This window comes from Pelobates fuscus, chromosome 8 (assembly GCF_036172605.1).
Source record: "Pelobates fuscus isolate aPelFus1 chromosome 8, aPelFus1.pri, whole genome shotgun sequence".
Lineage (NCBI taxonomy): Eukaryota > Metazoa > Chordata > Amphibia > Anura > Pelobatidae > Pelobates > Pelobates fuscus.
This window is the reverse complement of record NC_086324.1, coordinates 174,668,642-174,692,475: the sequence shown is the minus strand read 5'-3', so window position 1 is coordinate 174,692,475 and position 23,834 is coordinate 174,668,642. Positions and strand designations below refer to the sequence as shown.

At 41.6% G+C, this 23,834-nt stretch overlaps 1 protein-coding gene across 1 annotated transcript; it reads right to left on the bottom strand.

Annotated features, from left to right (window-relative positions):
• Positions 1–1,352: 1,352 nt before the first annotated feature.
• On the bottom strand, positions 1,353–12,780 carry LOC134571037 (vitamin K epoxide reductase complex subunit 1-like protein 1). The gene is made up of 3 exons (XM_063429080.1): positions 12,545–12,780; positions 3,113–3,222; positions 1,353–2,586 (listed from the first exon to the last, which is right to left on the bottom strand). The coding sequence occupies exons 1-3, from the start codon at positions 12,715–12,717 to the stop codon at positions 2,357–2,359; spliced, it is 513 nt and encodes a 170-aa protein (XP_063285150.1). The 5' UTR covers positions 12,718–12,780; the 3' UTR covers positions 1,353–2,356.
• Between the last annotated feature and the right edge of the window lie 11,054 nt (positions 12,781–23,834).

Sequence of the window (23,834 nt, the reverse complement as noted above, 5' to 3'; positions counted from 1 at the left end):
TGGGGAGCTATAGAAAGCCTTGTATCACGCCATGTGTATATATACAATAGCGAAGCTACAGAAAGCCTTGTATCACGCCATGTGTATATATACAATAGCGAAGCTACAGAAAGCCTTGTATCACGCTATGTGTATATATACACTATAGGGAGCTATAGAAAGCCTCGTATCACACTGTGTATATATACTATGGGAGGGTGCTATAGAAAGCCTCGTATCACGCCATGTGTATATACTATGGGGGAGCTATAGAAAGCCTTGTATCACGCCATGTGTATATATACTATGGGGGAGCTATAGAAAGCCTTGCATCACGCCATGTGTATATATACTATGGGGGAGCTATAGAAAGCCTTGTATCACACTGTGTATATATACTATAGGGGAGCTACAGAAAGCCTCGTATCACGCTATGTGTATATATAATATAGGGAGCTATAGAAAGCCTCATATCACGCTATGTGTATATATACTATGGGGAGCTACAGAAAGCCTCGTATCACGCTATGTGTATATATACTATGGGGAGCTATAGAAAGCCTCGTATCACGCTATGTGTATATATACTATGAGGAGCTATAGAAAGCCTCGCATCACGCTATGTGTATATATACTATGGGGGAGCTATAGAAAGCCTCGTATCACGCTATGTATATATACACTATGGGGAGCTATAGAAAGCCTTGTATCACACTATGTGTATATATACTATGGGGGAGCTATAGAAAGCCTCGTATCACACTATGTATATATACACTATGGGGAGCTATAGAAAGCCTCGTATCACGCTATGTGTATATACTATGGGGAGCTATAGAAAGCCTTGTATCACACTGTGTGTATATACTATGGGGAGCTATAGAAAGCCTTGTATCACGCCATGTGTATATATACTATGGGAGGGAGCTATAGAAAGCCTTGTATCACGCTATGTGTATATACTATGGGGAGCTGTAGAAAGCCTTGTATCACACTGTGTGATACTATGGGAGGGAGCTATTGAAAGTCTTGTATCACGCTATGTGTATATATACTATGGGGAGCTATAGAAAGCCTTGTATCACACTGTGTATATATACTATGGGAGGGTGCTATAGAAAGCCTCGTATCACGCCATGTGTATATATACTATAGGGGAGCTACAGAAAGCCTTGCATCACGCCATGTGTATATACTATGGGGAGCTATAGAAAGCCTTGTATCACGCTATGTGTTTTATACTATGGGAAGCTATAGAAAGCCTTGTATCATGCCATGTGTATATACTATGGGGAGCAATATGAATCCTGTTCTGGAAGAACTTATCAAAAGCGTAAAATCAATATAAAAACAAATAATGACCGTACACATTAATAGCAAATTAACACTTTATTAAAAAAATGCCGTACAAAAATGGAATGACCCGCTCACATTAAATCTTTAATGGAAGGCACAAAAACCCAGGCTCATTTGATCTCCATCAGCTCAGATTCCTGGTTTACGGGTGACCAGCAATGGAATGAGAATGTCCACATCTTCAGAGACGCACCATTGTGTCATCACAAGCCGTGCTAATTATTTATCATGTTACCATCATCATTCGGAATCTGTTACAATAGGCAGCAAAGTCCACCCAAAGGATTTTTCGATTCAGGAGAAGAAATTATCACACATTAATCGTTACACTCAAATGAATTTCAGCCATAAAAGCTGTCGAAAACCTCAACACTTGTGGAGACAAATGAATGTCTGCTCTCAATCAGATTTCCAATAAGACAATAGGTTCAAAGAGCAGCAAAACCCACAGATCCCATTTGTAGTTTGTTTGGCGGTAGTGGTCAGGTGGATGGTTTAGCATGACCGATGGCATTAGATGCAACACTAGCTCTTAATATTAAAAGCATTATAAGAAAAAAAAAAAAAAAAGAAAACCAACGGCTCCAGAATGACTAATATTTGTATTGCAGACCCTGCACTAAAGTGAGAAAATCTGCCATAGATCTCTGCATGTACACAGGAGAACAAACAGTTTGATACAGAACTTTATATAACCAAAAAAACACCTAAAGAACTCTATTGGCAAAATAATTCTAATTAAATGTCGCTCGAGACATTACTGCAGCAAGCATTCATCCATTCGGTGCTTAGTGTTAATAAATCAGTCTATTTGTGATGTTATTTCTTGGGAGTCGATATAAGCAGATTCCTTTAGGTACGACAAAGCAGACATTATTGCTTCGATAGATTGCCTTACTTTACCCTAACATTTTCAGGATGGCAGGAGGGGTTCTTTCAGTGACCCGAGATCTAGATCTTTAAAGTGGCAGTTCACGAGTTAAAGTATTAAATTCTTCAGTAAAACCGTTATTCAGCAGTGTTAATGCTTCTTGCGTTTGGATTTCTGCCTCTTGGGCTCTGTCTTGAGGCTCCGCAGACGTTTGATATTTAGCAGAAGCAGGGAGAAGTTCAGGACGTACGTGGTGATGCAGATCACACAGAAATCTTCCAAAACGTAGAAGAGGATGTAAGCGAGGTAAACGGAACCACCGATTGACATCAGAGATGTGACCAGGAGCGTCACAGCCGCGCTCACGGACCCAGCAAATCCTAGCACACAGGATAAAGGGCATTAGTCAGAAATAGTAACCAAGCTGATTTATTAGGGAAATGTGTTTTAATTCTTCATTAAAAATAACAATATAAAATAATATACAGGGTTAGACTAACATTGCAATTTCTGGTACACCTATAAACAAGATAAATGAAGTCATGTGAGGCCGCCATCTTGTCTCTGAAACGGACCTCACATGAGGTAGAGTTTGTTTTCCCAAAATCGTTTGTAAAGTGCAGTATAAATGAATGTATTATCACTTTGCAAACAAGGTTAATAATATGAGAGAAAGAACAGTTTGTTAGTTGGTAAACTTGTTTATATATCCAGAAGTTTCACCGAAAACCAAAATGAAGCCCTCAGGCCACTATGAATATTCACTCACAGCTGCACAGAAAATAAACAGATTATTGGGACGTGTGAGCGATGTTAGTGGAGCAAAGATGAATGAGCACCTGTCACAATCTTGCCGTCTTTATTAAGGAGACACAGAATTGCGAGGCTTGCCCGGCCTTTACTCACCCAGCAGGATTTGGAGTCCGTAAAACAGAATCCCAAACACGCTATTGGGTTGGTTCGCCAAACTCTGCGGGCCCAGAATCTTCTCCACTAACCCAAAGCCACGGCCCCACCTGTGGAAAATGGAACAGTACCAATCAGTTAGATAACAGGAAAAGCTCTCAGCAAACAAAACACATACAGGGTATTTTACTACAGTGAGAATTCAGAGTAAGGTCACATTTAAGGTCAAAATAGCCGAGCGGGGAAAAATCCATAATTCGGCTCAGACTCTGGTTTAGCTTTTTACTTCAGCTCATTGGATTGATCTGGGTGCAAAGTCCCTGTCCCACTCAGTCCTGCAATGGAAAACACAGCCAGGAATAAGACAGCCTCTGGAGGCGCTTCCAGGAGTTTATCAGACTGTAGGTTGGCCAACGCTGGACGTCCTCATATCAAGTCAATTCTTTCCTATATTGAGACTAAGGCGCTTGTGCCGCATGCACATTGGGTCCCCCAGTCAGATAGTGTCAGCGGAAGATCTGCGCTGGAATCGGGTAAGTAAATAAAGTTATTGTTGTTTAACCCTTTATGCCAGTTCACCTGGGGTTTGTGAGCATGTTCAGCCCCTGAGGTGACCGGCTGCCCGAGATTGGAAGCAGGCAGTCGGCTCATGCAGGGCTGAGGCGGGCAGGCAGGCAGGCGGACGGTTGGCTCATTGAGAGCTGAGGGAAGGAGGCAGGCAACGGATTGGGGAAGGCGGGCCACTCTGGTTGCTGATTGAGGGAGCCGTAATATCCCTGCTCTGCTTACTTGCGTGCCCTCCAGTGATGTCGGAATCAGGAATATGCCGTTATTCCGGACCCGCATCACTAAACAGCGCTCTAGGGAGCAGAGTAGAGAGATGCCAGCAGCCCCACTGGATCCCAGGGAAAGCTAATTCACTCCAGCTTCCCCAAAATGCTGGGTGGAATTAAAATAATAAAAAGTAATGATTTGTGAGGGAATGAGTGACTGTCTGTCAGTGAGTGTCTGTCTGTCTGTCTGTCAGTGAGTGTCTGTATGTTTAGGTTAACTGCCCCCCCACCAATCACATTGGAAAGGTAGGTGTTTTTACTCACTCTTTTCCCCAAGCCGTGCTGGTGACGCCGCAGCGGCACCCACCTCCATGGCCGAGATTATCAATCTTGATTAGCTCAGGCAATCCAATGCTTTCCCATAGAAAAACCATCGGGAGACTATTGCACATGCGCAGCAAAACGCCATGTTGTGCAATTAACTTCTCATAGAGATGCACTGAATCACGGTATCCCTATGGGAAGCATTAATGAAGGTGCTGCACACTGCAGCACTGACCCAGGAAGCACTGTCTGAGTGACAGCAATGTAAATCCTGCCTTTAGCCTGAAAAGTCAGTGTTTACATAGAAAAAAGTGTGCAGGGACAATATAGAGAGTTCAGAACAACTACATTAAGCTGAAGTGGTTCTGGTGACTATAGTGTCCCTTTAAGAATTGTATTTTTGACATTGAAAAATCTGTCTCCTAACTCTTTTAGCTGGCTCCTAGAGTTTAAGCAAATTTGTCAAGCCCTGCTTTATGCACTGCAAAGGGAGGGGGCGCACTACAGTATTCAGAATACAACTCTCCTGACGCTACAGATTCTCTGTAAATTGAATCTTCACTTTGATTTCTCACTTAGTGAATAAGCCTAATAGACTAAACCCAGCCATCATCGGTGACCCATTACCACCCCCCCCCCCCCCTTCCCCCAGGTTCTATCTCCCATGGTGACCCATTATTACCCAGGTTCTATCTCCCATGGTGACCCATTATTACCCAGGTTCTATCTCCCATGGTGACCCATTATTACCCAGGTTCTATCTCCCATGGTGACCCATTATTACCCAGGTTCTATCTCTCATGGTGACCCATTATTACCCAGGTTCTATCCCCATGGTGACCCATTATTACCCAGGTTCTATCCCCCATGGTAACCCTACCTCCCATGGTGACCCATTATTACCCAGGTTCTATCCCCCATGGTAACCCTATCCCCATGGTGACCCATTATTACCCAGGTTCTATCCCCCATGGTGACCCATTTTTACTCAGGTTCTATCCCCATGGTGACCCATTATTACCCAGATTCTATCCCCCATGGTGACCCATTATTACCCAGATTCTATCCCCCATGGTGACCCATTATTACCCAGGTTCTATCCCCCATGGTGACCCATTATTACCCAGGTTCTATCCCCCATGGTAACCCTATCCCCATGGTGACCCATTATTACCCAGGTTCTATCCCCCATGGTAACCCTATCCCCATGGTGACCCATTATTACCCAGGTTCTATCCCCCATGGTGACCCATTATTACCCAGGTTCTATCCCCCATGGTAACCCTATCCCCATGGTGACCCATTATTACCCAGGTTCTATCCCCCATGGTGCCCCTTTATTACCCAGGTTCTATCCCCCATGGTAACCCTATCCCCATGGTGACCCATTATTACCCAGGTTCTATCCCCCATGGTAACCCTATCCCCATGGTGACCCATTATTACCCAGGTTCTATCCCCCATGGTAACCCTATCCCCATGGTGACCCATTATTACCCAGGTTCTATCCCCCATGGTAACCCTATCCCCATGGTGACCCATTATTACCCAGGTTCTATCCCCCATGGTAACCCTATCCCCATGGTGACCCATTATTACCCAGGTTCTATCCCCCATGGTAACCCTATCCCCATGGTGACCCATTATTACCCAGGTTCTATCCCCCATGGTAACCCTATCCCCATGGTGACCCATTATTACCCAGGTTCTATCCCCCATGGTAACCCTATCCCCATGGTGACCCATTATTACCCAGGTTCTATCCCCCATGGTAACCCTATCCCCATGGTGACCCATTATTACCCAGGTTCTATCCCCCATGGTAACCCTATCCCCATGGTGACCCATTATTACCCAGGTTCTATCCCCCATGGTAACCCTATCCCCATGGTGACCCATTATTACCCAGGTTCTATCCCCCATGGTAACCCTATCTCCATGGTGACCCATTATTACCCAGGTTCTATCCCCATGGTAACCCTATCCCCATGGTGACCCATTATTACCCAGGTTCTATCCCCATGGTAACCCTATCCCCATGGTGACCCATTATTACCCAGGTTCTATCCCCCATGGTAACCCTATCCCTATGGTGACCCATTATTACCCAGGTTCTATCCCCCATGGTAACCCTATCTCCATGGTGACCCTATCCCCATGGTGACCCTATCCCCATGGTGACCCATTATTACCCAGGTTCTATCCCCCATGGTAACCCTATCCCCATGGTGACCCATTATTACCCAGGTTCTATCCCCCATGGTAACCCTATACCCATGGTGACCCATTATTACCCAGGTTCTATCCCCCATGGTAACCCTATCCCCATGGTGACCCATTATTACCCAGGTTCTATCCCCCATGGTAACCCTATCCCCATGGTGACCCATTATTACCCAGGTTCTATCCCCATGGTAACCCTATCCCCATGGTGACCCATTATTACCCAGGTTTTATCCCCCATGGTAACCCTATCCCCATGGTGATCCATTATTACCCAGGTTCTATCCCCCATGGTAACCCTATCCCCATGGTGACCCTATCCCCATGGTGACCCTATCCCCATGGTGACCCTATCCCCATGGTGACCCTATCCCCATGGTGACCCTATCCCCATGGTGACCCTATCCCCATGGTGACCCTATCCCCATGGTGACCCATTATTACCCAGGTTCTATCCCCCATGGTAACCCTATCTCCATGGTGACCCATTATTACCCAGGTTCTATCCCCATGGTAACCCTATCCCCATGGTGACCCATTATTACCCAGGTTCTATCCCCCATGGTAACCCTATCCCCATGGTGACCCATTATTACCCAGGTTCTATCCCCCATGGTAACCCTATCCCCATGGTGACCCATTATTACCAAGGTTCTATCCCCCATGGTAACCCTATCCCCATGGTGACCCATTATTACCCAGGTTCTATCCCCCATGGTAACCCTATCCCCATGGTGACCCATTATTACCCAGGTTCTATCCCCCATGGTAACCCTATCCCCATGGTGACCCATTATTACCCAGGTTCTATCCCCCATGGTAACCCTATCCCCATGGTGACCCATTATTACCCAGGTTCTATCCCCCATGGTAACCCTATCCCCATGGTGACCCATTATTACCCAGGTTCTATCCCCCATGGTAACCCTATCCCCATGGTGACCCATTATTACCCAGGTTCTATCCCCCATGGTAACCCTATCCCCATGGTGACCCATTATTACCCAGGTTCTATCCCCCATGGTAACCCTATCCCCCATGGTGACCCATTATTACCCAGGTTCTATCCCCCATGGTAACCCTATCCCCATGGTGACCCATTATTACCCAGGTTCTATCCCCCATGGTAACCCTATCCCCATGGTGACCCATTATTACCCAGGTTCTATCCCCCATGGTAACCCTATCCCCATGGTGACCCATTATTACCCAGGTTCTATCCCCCATGGTAACCCTATCCCCATGGTGACCCATTATTACCCAGGTTCTATCCCCCATGGTAACCCTATCCCCATGGTGACCCATTATTACCCAGGTTCTATCCCCCATGGTAACCCTATCCCCATGGTGACCCATTATTACCCAGGTTCTATCCCCCATGGTAACCCTATCTCCATGGTGACCCATTATTACCCAGGTTCTATCCCCATGGTAACCCTATCCCCATGGTGACCCATTATTACCCAGGTTCTATCCCCATGGTAACCCTATCCCCATGGTGACCCATTATTACCCAGGTTCTATCCCCCATGATAACCCTATCCCTATGGTGACCCATTATTACCCAGGTTCTATCCCCCATGGTAACCCTATCCCCATGGTGACCCATTATTACCCAGGTTCTATCCCCCATGGTGACCCTATCCCCATGGTGACCCTATCCCCATGGTGACCCTATCCCCATGGTGACCCTATCCCCATGGTGACCCTATCCCCATGGTGACCCTATCCCCATGGTGACCCATTATTACCCAGGTTCTATCCCCCATGGTAACCCTATCCCCATGGTGACCCATTATTACCCAGGTTCTATCCCCCATGGTAACCCTATCCCCATGGTGACCCATTATTACCCAGCTTCTATCCCCCATGGTGACCCTATCTATCTCCATGGTGACCCTATCTATCTATCTCCATGGTGACCCTATCTATCTATCTCCATGGTGACCCTATCTATCTATCTCCATGGTGACCCTATCTATCTATCTCCATGGTGACCCTATCTATCTATCTCCATGGTGACCCTATCTATCTATCTCCATGGTGACCCTATCTATCTATCTCCATGGTGACCCTATCTATCTATCTCCATGGTGACCCTATCTATCTATCTCCATGGTGACCCTATCTATCTATCTCCATGGTGACCCTATCTATCTATCTCCATGGTGACCCTATCTATCTATCTCCATGGTGACCCTATCTATCTATCTCCATGGTGACCCTATCTATCTATCTCCATGGTGACCCTATCTATCTATCTCCATGGTGACCCTATCTATCTATCTCCATGGTGACCCTATCTATCTATCTCCATGGTGACCCTATCTATCTCCATGGTGACCCTATCTATCTCCATGGTGACCCTATCTATCTCCATGGTGACCCTATCTATCTCCATGGTGAACCATTATTACCCAGGTTCTATCCCCCATGGTAACCCTATCCCCATGGTGACCCTATCCCCATGGTGACCCTATCTATCTCCATGGTGACCCATTATTACCCAGGTTCTGTCCCCCATGGTGACCCTATCCCCATGGTGACCCTAACCATCTCCATGGTGACCCATTATTACCCAGGTTCTATCCCCATGGTAACCCTATCCCCATGGTAACCCTATCTATCTCCATGGTGACCCTATCTATCTCCATGGTGACCCTATCCCCATGGTAACCCTATCTCCATGGTGACCCTATCCCCATGGTAACCCTATCCCCATGGTAACCCTATCTATCTCCATGGTGACCCATTATTACCCAGGTTCTATCCCCATGGTGACCCTATCCCCATGGTGACCCTATCTATCTCCATGGTGACCCTATCCCCATGGTAACCCTATCTATCTCCATGGTGACCCTATCCCCATGGTAACCCTATCTATCTCCATGGTGACCCTATCCCCATGGTGACCCTATCTATCTTCATGGTGACCCTATCCCCATGGTGACCCTATCCCCATGGTGACCCTATCTATCTCCATGGTAACCCTATCTATCTCCATGGTGACCCTATCCCCATGGTAACCCTATCCCCATGGTGACCCTATCCCCATGGTGACCCTATCCCCATGGTGACCCTATCCCCATGGTGACCCTATCCCCATGGTGACCCTATCCCCATGGTGACCCTATCCCCATGGTGACCCTATCTATCTCCATGGTGACCCTATCCCCATGGTAACCCTATCTATCTCCATGGTGACCCTATCCCCATGGTGACCCTATCCCCATGGTAACCCTATCCCCATGGTAACCCTATCTATCTCCATGGTGACCCTATCCCCATGGTGACCCTATCCCCATGGTGACCCTATCCCCATGGTGACCCTATCCCCATGGTGACCCTATCTATCTCCATGGTGACCCTATCCCCATGGTAACCCTATCCATCCCCATGGTGACCCTATCTATCTCCATGGTAACCCTATCCCCATGGTAACCCTATCTATCTCCATGGTGACCCTATCCCCATGGTAACCCTATCTATCCCCATGGTGACCCTATCCCCATGGTAACCCTATCTATCCCCATGGTGACCCTATCTATCTCCATGGTAACCCTATCCCCATGGTAACCCTATCTATCTCCATGGTGACCCTATCCCCATGGTGACCCTATCCCCATGGTGACCCTATCCCCATGGTGACCCTATCCCCATGGTGACCCTATCCCCATGGTGACCCTATCCCCATGGTGACCCTATCCCCATGGTGACCCTATCCCCATGGTGACCCTATCCCCATGGTGACCCTATCCCCATGGTGACCCTATCTATCTCCATGGTGACCCTATCCCCATGGTAACCCTATCTATCTCCATGGTGACCCTATCCCCATGGTGACCCTATCTATCTCCATGGTGACCCTATCCCCATGGTAACCCTATCTATCTCCATGGTGACCCTATCCCCATGGTAACCCTATCTATCTCCATGGTAACCCTATCTATCTCCATGGTGACCCTATCTATCTCCATGGTGACCCTATCCCCATGGTGACCCTATCCCCATGGTGACCCTATCCCCATGGTGACCCTATCTATCTCCATGGTGACCCTATCTATCTCCATGGTGACCCTATCTATCTCCATGGTGACCCTATCCCCATGGTAACCCTATCTATCTCCATGGTGACCCTATCTATCCCCATGGTGACCCTATCTATCTCCATGGTGACCCTATCCCTCTCCATGGTGACCCTATCCCCATGGTGACCCTATCCCCATGGTGACCCTATCTATCTCCATGGTGACCCTATCCCCATGGTAACCCTATCTATCTCCATGGTGACCCTATCCCCATGGTAACCCTATCTATCTCCATGGTAACCCTATCTATCTCCATGGTGACCCTATCTATCTCCATGGTGACCCTATCCCCATGGTGACCCTATCCCCATGGTGACCCTATCCCCATGGTGACCCTATCTATCTCCATGGTGACCCTATCTATCTCCATGGTGACCCTATCTATCTCCATGGTGACCCTATCCCCATGGTAACCCTATCTATCTCCATGGTGACCCTATCCCCATGGTAACCCTATCTATCCCCATGGTGACCCTATCTATCTCCATGGTGACCCTATCCCTCTCCATGGTGACCCTATCCCCATGGTGACCCTATCCCCATGGTGACCCTATCTATCTCCATGGTGACCCTATCTATCTCCATGGTGACCCTATCCCCATGGTAACCCTATCTATCTCCATGGTGACCCTATCCCCATGGTGACCCTATCTATCTCCATGGTGACCCTATCCCCATGGTAACCCTATCTATCTCCATGGTAACCCTATCTATCTCCATGGTGACCCTATCCCCATGGTAACCCTATCTATCTCCATGGTAACCCTATCTATCTCCATGGTGACCCTATCTATCTCCATGGTGACCCTATCCCCATGGTGACCCTATCCCCATGGTGACCCTATCCCCATGGTGACCCTATCTATCTCCATGGTGACCCTATCTATCTCCATGGTGACCCTATCCCCATGGTAACCCTATCTATCTCCATGGTGACCCTATCCCCATGGTAACCCTATCTATCCCCATGGTGACCCTATCCCTCTCCATGGTGACCCTATCCCCATGGTGACCCTATCCCCATGGTGACCCTATCCCCATGGTAACCCTATCCCCATGGTAACCCTATCTATCTCCATGGTGACCCTATCCCCATGGTAACCCTATCTATCTCCATGGTGACCCTATCCCCATGGTAACCCTATCTATCTCCATGGTAACCCTATCTATCTCCATGGTGACCCTATCTATCTCCATGGTGACCCTATCCCCATGGTGACCCTATCCCCATGGTGACCCTATCTATCTCCATGGTGACCCTATCTCCATGGTGACCCTATCCCCATGGTAACCCTATCTATCTCCATGGTGACCCTATCCCCATGGTAACCCTATCTATCCCCATGGTGACCCTATCTATCTCCATGGTGACCCTATCCCTCTCCATGGTGACCCTATCCCCATGGTGACCCTATCCCCATGGTGACCCTATCTATCTCCATGGTGACCCTATCCCCATGGTAACCCTATCTATCTCCATGGTGACCCTATCCCCATGGTAACCCTATCTATCCCCATGGTGACCCTATCTATCTCCATGGTAACCCTATCCCCATGGTAACCCTATCTATCTCCATGGTGACCCTATCCCCATGGTGACCCTATCTATCTCCATGGTGACCCTATCCCCATGGTAACCCTATCTATCTCCATGGTAACCCTATCTATCTCCATGGTGACCCTATCCCCATGGTGACCCTATCTATCTCCATGGTGACCCTATCTATCTCCATGGTGACCCTATCCCCATGGTAACCCTATCTATCTCCATGGTAACCCTATCTATCTCCATGGTGACCCTATCTATCTCCATGGTGACCCTATCCCCATGGTGACCCTATCCCCATGGTGACCCTATCCCCATGGTGACCCTATCTATCTCCATGGTGACCCTATCCCCATGGTGACCCTATCTATCTCCATGGTGACCCTATCTATCTCCATGGTAACCCTATCTATCTCCATGGTGACCCTATCTATCTCCATGGTAACCCTATCTATCTCCATGGTGACCCATTATTTACCTGGAGGTGAAGACCTTGGAGCAGCTGATGGAGGGGTTGATGTCGCACAGCGCTCGGTATCCGGCATCGCTCTCCCGGGAGGTCTCCACATGGAGGGCATAGAGCGAGAGGCCGATCCCCACCGAGCACAGCGCGACCCGCACAGCCCGCTCCCAGCCCGGCACCGCCGCCATCACTACTCTAACCACGGCTGACGTGGGCTTCCCAGCGCCCGCCTGTCCGTCACAGCCACTGCTCGCACGCCATTGGCTGCAGCTACCGGAAGGGGCGGGCACCGCGCGCACGGCATGCCGGGGGATGGAGTTCAGGAACAATCAGATGGAATGAGCTCTGTGTGTGTGAGAGGCAGTACTGCCAGCAACACAGCAATTCCAATGGGAAATAATCCTACTGCTCCCCTGGGAACCTGTATAATATATAAATAAATATAAATAATATAAATAAATATAAATAAATAATAATATAAATAAATAATAATATAAATACATAATAATAAGTATAAATAATAATAATGTAAATAAATAATAATAAATAATAATAATAAAAATAAATAATAATTTCAAAATAAATAATAATAAATAATAATATGAATAAATACTAATAATATAAAATAAATAAATACAGAAATTCCAATGGGAAATAATCCTACTGCTCCCCTGGGAACCTGTATAATATATAAATAAATATAAATAATATAAATAAATAATAATAATATGAATAAATAATAATAATATAAAAATAAATACAGAAATTCCAATGGGAAATAATCCTACTGCTCCCCTGGGAACCTATATAATATATAAATAATAATAATAATATGAATAAATAATAATATAAATTAATATAAATAATAATATAAATAAATAATACTAATATGAATAAATAATAATATAAATTAATAATATAAATTAATAATAATAATAATATAAATAAATAATTTCAAAATAAATAATAATAATATAAATCAATAATAATATGAATAAATAATAATAATAATAATAATATAAAAATAAATACAGAAATTCCAATGGGAAAATAATCCTACTGCTCCCCTGGGAACCTATATAATATATAAATAATAATAATATGAATAAATAATAATATAAATCAATAATATAAATAATAATATAAATAAATAATAATAATATGAATAAATAATAATATAAATAAATAATAATAATATAAATTAATAATAATAATAATAATAATAATATAAATAAATAATAATTTCAAAATAAATAATAATAATATAAATAAATAATAATATAAATAAATAATAATAATATAAATAAATAATAATTTCAAAATAAAAACAGCAATTCCTATGGGAAATAATCCTACTGCTCCCCTGGGAACCTATATAATATATAAATAAATATAAATAATAATAATAATATAAATAAATAATAATAATATAAATTAAATTATTATTATTAATAATAATAATAATGATAATATAAATAAATAATAATTTCAAAATAAATAATAATAATATAAATAAATAATAATATAAATAAATAATAATAATATAAATAAATAATAATTTCAAAATAAAAACAGCAATTCCAATGGGAAATAATCCTACTGCTCCCCTGGGAACCTATATAATATATAAATAAATATAAATAATAGAAATAAATACAAATAAATAATAATAATATAAATAAATAATAATAATAATAATAATATGAATAAATAATAATATAAATAAATAATAATTTCAAAATAAAAACAGCAATTCCAATGGGAAATAATCCTACTGCTCCCCTGGGAACCTATATAATATATAAATAAATATAAATAATGATAATTTGAAAAAATAATAATATAAATAAATAATAATAATATAAATAATAATAATATGAATAAATAATAATAATATAAAAATTAATACAGAAATTCCAATGGGAAATAATCCTACTGCTCTCCTGGGAACCTACATAATATATATATATATATATATATATATATATATATATATATATAATAATGTAAATAATAAAAATATAAAAATAAATACAGCAATTCCAATGGGAAATAATCCTACTGCTCCCCTGGGAACCTATATAATATATAAATAAATATAAATAATAGAAATAAATACAAATAAATAATAATAATATAAATAAATAATAATAATAATAATATGAATAAATAATAATATAAATAAATAATAATTTCAAAATAAAAACAGCAATTCCAATGGGAAATAATCCTACTGCTCCCCTGGGAACCTATATAATATATAAATAAATATAAATAATGATAATTTGAAAAAATAATAATATAAATAAATAATAATAATATAAATAATATGAATATGAATAAATGATAATAATATAAAAATAAATACAGAAATTCCAATGGGAAATAATCCTACTGCTCTCCTGGGAACCTACATAATATATATATATATATATATATATATATATATATATATATATATATATATATATATATATAATAATGTAAATAATAAAAATATAAAAATAAATACAGCAATTCCAATGGGAAATAATCCTACTGCTCTCCTGGGGACCTATATATATTTATATATATAAATAAATATAAATAAATATAAATAATAATATCAAAATACACTTATATTACATATATATCCTCATCCTCCCTTGTGCCATCATCGTCCGCTTAGATCTATGGTGGAGGACCTGGATCTAAACTTCCTCTGCTGAGGTAATATGACAGTCATCATTACTTGATAAGTCGTACTGCGCTTCCTGAAGAGGGCTGTACCGTGCCTCGGACTGTGTCAAACTGCGGGCTATACCCTGGACTGGGAGAGATCACGGTGATTTCAGCTGACATTTATCTTTCACCATGAAGATGTAAACATGAAAGGGTCCTTCACTGCAATCTGAGAAACCTCTGGGGATGTGGGGCAATGGGTACATGGGAATAAGCATCCTGCAAATCTGTAGAAATCATCCAATGTACTAGGAATACTGCTGGTAATAATACATATTTTATATAATTTATATATGTTTTTAATCTATTTTATTAACAGGTGATTATTCATTCTTTAGCTTAGGTCTTTTATTTATATTTATTGTTATAATTGTTTTCTGATCTTGTATACTAATCATTTTCCCTTTTCTTTATTATTCTTTTAATGCCTTTAACGTCCACAATGTGCATATATGGACAATGAGATTTTAGCCCATTCATAAAATGGCATCTTCAGGACTTCCGCTTTCCCTGACAGACTCCATGGGACACTACATATGGTTTCATCAGGACCTAACACCGACTTAGGAGACGAATAAGGAGGCGTTCCCTCGCCGCAAGATGATCCACGTCACGTGGTGTGATGTACCCATGGACGTCGGAAGGAGGGAGACATGATTACACGGGGGGCGCTGGAGGAAGTCCATCACAGCATGTGACATATCGGCTATCACCGGGTGGAAACGGAAGAAGAAAAAAGATGCTGATGGACATATTGTGGAGGGCATTTGGGTTTAATAGGATGTCACCATCTTGGTAATGGCGGAACACCTTATTTGGGAATAGGAGTGTTGCATTTTAATTATGATATATATATACAGGGAGTGCAGAATTATTAGGCAAGTTGTATTTTTGAGGATTAATTTTATTATTGAACAACAACCATGTTCTCAATGAACCCAAAAAAACTCATTAATATCAAAGCTGAATATTTTTGGAAGTAGTTTTTAGTTTGTTTTTAGTTATAGCTATTTTAGGGGGGTATCTGTGTGTGCAGGTGACTATTACTGTGCATAATTATTAGGCAACTTAACAAAAAACAAATATATACCCATTTCAATTATTTATTTTTACCAGTGAAACCAATATAACATCTCAACATTCACAAATATACATTTCTGACATTCAAAAACATAACAAAAACAAATCAGTGACCAATATAGCCACCTTTCTTTGCAAGGACACTCAAAAGCCTGCCATCCATGGATTCTGTCAGTGTTTTGATCTGTTCACCATCAACATTGCATGCAGCAGCAACCACAGCCTCCCAGACACTGTTCAGAGAGGTGTACTGTTTTCCCTCCTTGTAAATCTCACATTTGATGATGGACCACAGGTTCTCAATGGGGTTCAGATCAGGTGAACAAGGAGGCCATGTCATTAGATTTTCTTCTTTTATACCCTTTCTTGCCAGCCACGCTGTGGAGTACTTGGACGCGTGTGATGGAGCATTGTCCTGCATGAAAATCATGTTTTTCTTGAAGGATGCAGACTTCTTCCTGTACCACTGCTTGAAGAAGGTGTCTTCCAGAAACTGGCAGTAGGACTGGGAGTTGAGCTTGACTCCATCCTCAACCCGAAAAGGCCCCACAAGCTCATCTTTGATGATACCAGCCCAAACCAGTACTCCACCTCCACCTTGCTGGCGTCTGAGTCGGACTGGAGCTCTCTGCCCTTTACCAATCCAGCCACGGGCCCATCCATCTGGCCCATCAAGACTCACTCTCATTTCATCAGTCCATAAAACCTTAGAAAAATCAGTCTTGAGATATTTCTTGGCCCAGTCTTGACGTTTCAGCTTGTGTGTCTTGTTCAGTGGTGGTCGTCTTTCAGCCTTTCTTACCTTGGCCATGTCTCTGAGTATTGCACACCTTGTGCTTTTGGGCACTCCAGTGATGTTGCAGCTCTGAAATATGGCCAAACTGGTGGCAAGTGGCATCTTGGCAGCTGCACGCTTGACTTTTCTCAGTTCATGGGCAGTTATTTTGTGCCTTGGTTTCTCCACACGCTTCTTGCGACCCTGTTGACTATTTTGAATGAAACGCTTGATTGTTCGATGATCACGCTTCAGAAGCTTTGCAATTTTAAGAGTGCTGCATCCCTCTGCAAGATATCTCACTATTTTTGACTTTTCTGAGCCTGTCAAGTCCTTCTTTTGACCCATTTTGCCAAAGGAAAGGAAGTTGCCTAATAATTATGCACACCTGATATAGGGTGTTGATGTCATTAGACCACACCCCTTCTCATTACAGAGATGCACATCACCTAATATGCTTAATTGGTAGTAGGCTTTCGAGCCTATACAGCTTGGAGTAAGACAACATGCATAAAGAGGATGATGTGGTCAAAATATTCATTTGCCTTATAATTCTGCACTCCCTGTATTTGATGTTAATTATTTTTTATATGTTATATAAGTGGAATGTGTGTGCATTTCCACTATGCTTACACCTGAGGAAGACCCGGTTGTGGGTTGAAACGCGTGGTGTTTTAAACTTTATTTTATTTTGTCTGTTTGTACTATTTGTACTAAATAAATAGCTTATGTTCACTTTGGACCTGGGAGTTCCTGTTGTTCCTGTGATAAAAGCTACCCCGATGTGGGTTACATATGCTGGAGAAAACACTCTACACATCTGAGAGGAGATGGTGTGCCTTATAAGTCCAGACAGGGCCGCCATCAGGGGGTGACAACCATAACAGTTGTCACGGGCCCGGCGGCCCTGGGGGGCCCGGCCGCCCGGGCCCCACATGTGGGGCCCATCGGGTGGCCCACACACTTAGGGCCACCCGATGGGCCCCCTCCTTCAGGGGCCCGGTCAGCGCTGTGGTCGTTGTATAGCGCGACCGGGCCCCTTTAAAAAAAAAAAAAAAAAGCAGCCGCAAGTGCTGCTGGGAGGAAGTGGTCACTTCCTCCCAGCTCACTCCGCGCGGGAGGAGCGCGCGCGCCCAGCCGTGACGAGGGAGAGCCAGGCAGTGAAGAGGGAGCAGCGCCGACTCCCATCATCCCCAGCCACCCTCCTGCAAAGAAAAGGTAAGAGACAGGAGGGTGGCTGGAAAATGAGCTGTGTGTGTGCATGCATGTATGTATGTATGTCTGTCTGTGTGTGTCTGTATGCATGTATGTCTATGTATGTATGTATGTCTGTCTGTATATCTGTGTGTATGTCTATGTCTATATGTGTGTCTGTATGCATGTATGTGTATGTCTGTCTGTATGTGTCTGTCTGGATGCATGCATGGCTGTCTGTATGTCTATGTCTGTCTGTCTGTATGCGTGTATGTCTGTCTGTATGCATGTATGTCTGTGTGTCTGGATGCATGGATGTGTATGTATGTCTGTCTGTGTATGTATGTCTGTCTGCATGCATGTATGTCTGTCCGTATGTCTATGTATGTATGTATGTCTGTGTGTATGTATATATGTCTGTATGCATGTATGTCTGTATGCATGTATGTCTATGTATGTATATATGTATGTCATTATATGTGTATGTATGTATGTCTGTATGAATGTATGTCTGCATATCATTATGAACGTAGGTCTGTGTGTATGTGTGTATGGATTTCTGTATGCATGTATGTCTGTCAGTATGTCTGTATATATGCATGTATGTCTGTCTGTATGTATGTCTGTATGCCATTATGAATGTATGTCTGTGTATGTCTGTATGCCATTATGAATGTATGTCTGTGTATGTCTGTATGCCATTATGAATGTATGTGTGTATGGATGTCAGTGTCTGTATGTATGAATGTGTGTGTGTGTGTGTGTGTGTATGTATGTCGGTGTCTGAATGTATGGATGTGTCTTTATGTCCTCTTGCATGTGTGTCTGTATGTATGTTAGTATGTGTCTGTCTGTCACTATGTATGCCTGTGTGTATGTCTCAGTGTGTGTGTGTGTCAGTATGTATGCCTGTATGCGTGTATGTCTGTTTCAGTATGTGTGTCTGTTAGTATGTATCTGTGTCCTTTTGTATCAGTGTGTGCACCCAGTGGGCGGTATTTGGAGGCGGGCCCCAGGGGGCCCAGACCCTGAGCTGAGTTTGGGGCCCCAAAATTTCTGGTGGCGGCCCTGAGTCCAGAGCCAACTTATGATAGGCTCTGAAAATTGTGAGTGTACTGACTTTGTATATATCAATTCTAACCATTCATACAGGCTATAGTATGTATTGTTCTATTTCCTGTTTAATATAGGAATCAATATTACTCCAAAAAGTGATACATTTTACCAAATTATTGTTTTAAGGTAAATGGTATGTGTGCGCTGAACATCTTTTCTTCTTTTCTATTGTATACTGTATTTTAAGTGTATTTTAATGACTGTACACTTAGGTGGATTTTAGCAGCACCATTTTTTGCGCCACCTATTACTTCTTTTTTTGCTATTTCAATATATATACAACGTCATACTATGTGTATTTTCTTATTAATATATACATATATTAATATAAAAATACACTTAGAGTAAAATTACACATGTGTATATATAATAACGATATATATTGTATGTATATATTATTATAAAAAAGAAATAATAATAAATTAAAAATAAATGTAAAAATAATAAAACAAAATCTAAAAAATTATATATATATTTATATAAATGTAATTTTATTCTAACTGTATTTTAATATTAATATATATATATATATATATATATATGAATGAAATTATATATACATCTATGTATCTATAAATCTATAAAAATAATACGAAATATACATAATTACATAAATAATTTCATAAATATATTATACACGTAGACTTCAAATATATAAATATGTATTTATATTTAAATTGTAGGTGCATATTTATGTAATATTTTTACATAATTAAAATGTTTTTATTGATTGCAATTTGAGGGACCTGCCTGACAACCCAGGCGGAAAGTCCAGAGAATTTAATTTGCTAGCACTATATTTAACCCTGTAATTTTCCAAGACACCCAAAAAAACCTGTACATGGTAGACATGTTTTACTCGGTAGACTTCGCTGAACACAAGTAGTTTCACACACAAATGGTACTTTCACTGATATCATTGTTGTAATATATTTTACTGTTTTGAAACACTAGTATTTGTGCTTAGCGAAGTCTCCTGAGTATAACAGTACCCCCCATGTACAGGTTTTATAGTGTTTTTGAAAGTTACAGGGTCGAATATAAGGCCGTTTTTTCACATTGAAATTTGCCAGATTGGTTATGTTGCCTTTAAGACCGTATGGTAGACCAGGAATGAGAATTACCCCCAGGATGGCATACCATTTGCAAAAGAAAACAACCCAAGGAATTGCAAATGGGGCATGTCCAGTCATTTTCAGTAGCCACTTTAACCTACTAGCATTCATAATTGTTTTTTGCATTTTTAACACTCAAACAAATATAAACGCTAAATTTGGCCAGTGTTTGTGACTAAGTGGCTACTAAAAAAGAGTGGCCATCCCCCATTTTGAATACCGTGGGTTGTCTACTTTAAAAAAATATATGATTTTAAGGGGGTAAATTACATTGGCCAGCTTCAAAAATGTCCCAAATAGGACCTGGGTGCATGGTGACCAGCTGTGACAATTCCAAGTTGGAAAACTGGAATGCGCACCCTCCAAATAAGGTCTTTTAGCCCCTAGAGAACTCAACACACCTATACATGGGGGGGTATCCCTGTACTCAGAAGATGTTGCTGAACACATATTGGGGTGTTCTTTGGCAGTAACCCTTAAAGTTCTCAGTACATTTATTCTTAAATTGCTATGTGTGTCAAAAAATCACCAATTATTTTTAATTTTTTTTTTTTAGATTTGGCATAGATTGGTGGTAAAATGGTTGCATGAAAAGAGTGAAAATACCCCAAGTGGAATACCTTAGGTTGTCTTCTTTTAAAAAAAAATCTATACATGTGAAGGGTTATTCGGGGATTCCTGACAGATATCAGTGTTACAATGTAACTTGCATTCATTTAGAAAAAAAATGATTTGGAATTAGCAAAGTGCTACTTGTACGTATGGCCCTATAACTTTCCAAAAAAGCTAAGAACATGTTATCATTGGGTATTTCTAAACTCACAAAATTGTAAAACTATTTAGCATGGGTGTTTTTTGGCGGTTGTAGATGCGTAACAGATTTTGGGGTTCAAAGTTCGAAAAAGTGTTTTTTGAAATTTTTCATCATATTTTATAATTTTTTTATAGTAAATTATATGATATGATGAAAATAATGTTATCTTTAGAAAGACAATTTAATGGCGAGAAAGACTCTATATAATATGTGTGGGTACAGTAAATGAGTACGAGACAAATTACAGCTAAACACAAACACCGCAGAAATGTAAAACCAGCCCTGGTCCTTAACGGTAAGAAAATTGAAAAGCGGTCTGGCTACTAAAAAAGACTGGAAATACCCCATTTGGAATGCCCTGGGTTATCTACATTTGAAAATGGTATGCCATGATGGGGTTATTTCACATTCCTGGGCTCCATATGGTCTCAAAAGGCAACACTAGAAGAAATTGGTCTAGATGAATATTCTTGTTCTTGGGTAGAACATTGGCTTAAGGATAGAGTACAGCGAGTTGTCATAAATGGTAAATTTTCAAGCTGGACAAAAGTGGTAAGTGGTGTCCCTCAGGGTTCTGTTTTGGGACCGCTTCTATTTAACATATTTATAAATGATCTTGAAACAGGCATTGAAAGCCATGTATCAGTGTTTGCAGATGACACAAAACTTTATAAAGTAATAAAATGTGAACAGGATATTGCTTTGCTGCAGAGGGATTTGGATAGATTGGGGGACTGGGCACTAAAATGGCAGATTAAATTTAACACAGAGAAATGCAAGTTATGCACTTCGGGGTTAAGAATGCACAAGCAACTTACACACTAAATGGTAGTGAATTAGGGATAACCACACACGAGAAGGATTTGGGAATTGTTATAGACAACAAATTAGGCAGCGATATGCAATGTCAATCTGCAGTTGCTAAAGCCAGTAAAGGTTTTGTCATGAATAAATAGGGGCATAAATTCTCGGGATGAAAATATAATTTTGCATCTTTAAAAATTGCTGGTAAGACCACACCTTGAATATGCTGTGCAATTTTGGGCGCCTGTTCTAAAGAAAGATATCAAGGCACTAGAAAAAGTGCAGAGACGAGCTACAAAATATATTCGGGGCCAGTACAAACCATTATCTGGAAATCTATTCATAAACAGGGCTATACATAGGACACGAGGTCACACATTTAGGCTTGAAGAAAGGAGATTTCATCTAAGGCAAAGAAAAGGTTTTTTTACAGTAAGAGCAATTAGGATATGGAATTCATTGCCGGAAGAGGTGGTTTTGTCAGAGTCTATACAGATGTTTAAATTGCAATTGGATAAATACTTGCAAAAACATAACATACAGGGATACAATTTCTAATTAGTGGGGTAATAGCTGCTTGATCCAAGGAGACATCTGACTGCTATTTTGGGGTCAAGAAGGAATTTTTTCCTAGTTTGTTGCAAAATTGGAAGCGCTTCAGGCTGGGTTTTTTGCCTTCTTTTGGATCAACAGCAAAAACAAAAGTGAGGAAGGCTGAACTTGATGGATGCAAGTCTCTTTTCAGCTATGTAACTATGTAACAGACCCAGCAAACCAATCTGGCAAACTGAATTGGGTAAGCCCTATAATGACCCTGTACCTTTTAAAAACACCATAAAACCTGTACATGGGGGGTATAGTTATACTCGGGAGACTTCGCTGAACACAAATATGAGTGTTTACAACAGAGAAACTTATCACAACGATGAATTAACCAGTAAAAGTGCAGTTTTTGTGTAAAATAATGCAAAAAACAAATAAAAATCTGTGAGCTTTGAAGTTGCTGTTTAGTGGATGAGTAAGTGCGCTGGATCTTGTGTATTTTATTTATATATATATATATATGAATGCCATTTATAATGTTTTTTTATTTCCTGTTTGGGGGACTGCTTGACACCCCTGGCAGACCCACTGCAGGCAGCGCTTTAGACTTATCATCGCGATGACATGGCCTAGAAGGGCAACCTGATTGGCTGCAGGGGGACAGCCTGTGTTGTCAGGCAGCCCCCCACCCGTCACGATCGCTGTAAGCGGTAACAGTACGCAGCCCCTGCGGCTGGGACACTTACCTTTACCGGCGATCGTGGTCCACCCATTTAAATCCACAAAATGAAGGGAGGCATAGTACGCCATACCGTCATTAACGGGTTAATATTTATTATCAAAATACCCGACACCATAAATACTACAGTGAGCTGTAGTGGTTATGGTGCGTGGAGTCTACCTTTAAAAGAGTGCCCGTTCTTTCTTTATATGAAGACATTTCGATCAGATAGCCGGGAAGACGATCTTCCTCTTTGCATTTTATTATAGTACGAAGCAGATGGCAATGTTTATCATTACCGATGGTGCAGCTTGATGATTGCCACGCTATAAGAAGTATCGAAGTGCTTGGGAGAGCGTCGGTACTGATGGCGAAGGCGGTCTCCTCGCTGGACTCGAGGTAAGCATCTTCTTTATTTTACA